Genomic DNA, 419 nt, shown 5'->3' with positions numbered 1-419 from the left:
CAGTTAATGATGCTGGCATACGATCGCACAAAACATCAAGTACTTCAACCTCACACTGATTTCTATGGGACTTGAGGTTGCTAAGGCATGATCCAAAGATCAACAAATTCACTTCTCCTCTTCACCCAAAGGGACATAAAGGTTATTATCACTAAACAAGGCCAGGACTGAAGAAGTACTGACCGTATACTGCTCACTTAATTGCTGTTCCTTTCTTCTTTAGAGAAAAATATTGCTTTAGGAACACTTCAAGGAGCAAGACCTCTACTTGTACCATTTTTTTTTTGAGAATCCTAAATTTAATAATCTAGAATAACATGATCAATTATTCGGTCATAGCTGACAAGCAGACAGCTATGAACAAATGTAACAGAGAGCACAAAAAATTGTTTTGACAGGCAATGCTTCTTCTGAGCTCG

At 37.7% G+C, this 419-nt stretch overlaps 1 protein-coding gene across 1 annotated transcript in view; it reads right to left on the bottom strand.

Moving 5' to 3' along the window:
• RDH14 (retinol dehydrogenase 14 (all-trans/9-cis/11-cis)) overlaps positions 1 to 119 on the bottom strand; it is a gene marked incomplete at its 5' end in the record, with an annotated part of 2,169 nt that extends 2,050 nt beyond the window's left edge. The window contains one exon of the mRNA XM_010133125.1: positions 35 to 119. Within this exon, the coding sequence (XP_010131427.1) occupies positions 35 to 119 (85 nt within the window). The remainder of the gene's footprint in view (positions 1 to 34) is intronic.
• Between the last annotated feature and the right edge of the window lie 300 nt (positions 120 to 419).

Source organism: Buceros rhinoceros, unplaced genomic scaffold (genome assembly GCF_000710305.1).
Source record: "Buceros rhinoceros silvestris isolate BGI_N320 unplaced genomic scaffold, ASM71030v1 scaffold39163, whole genome shotgun sequence".
NCBI lineage: Eukaryota > Metazoa > Chordata > Aves > Bucerotiformes > Bucerotidae > Buceros > Buceros rhinoceros.
The sequence above is the reverse complement of the archived record's forward strand: the minus strand, read 5'-3'. Positions and strand labels throughout refer to the sequence as shown.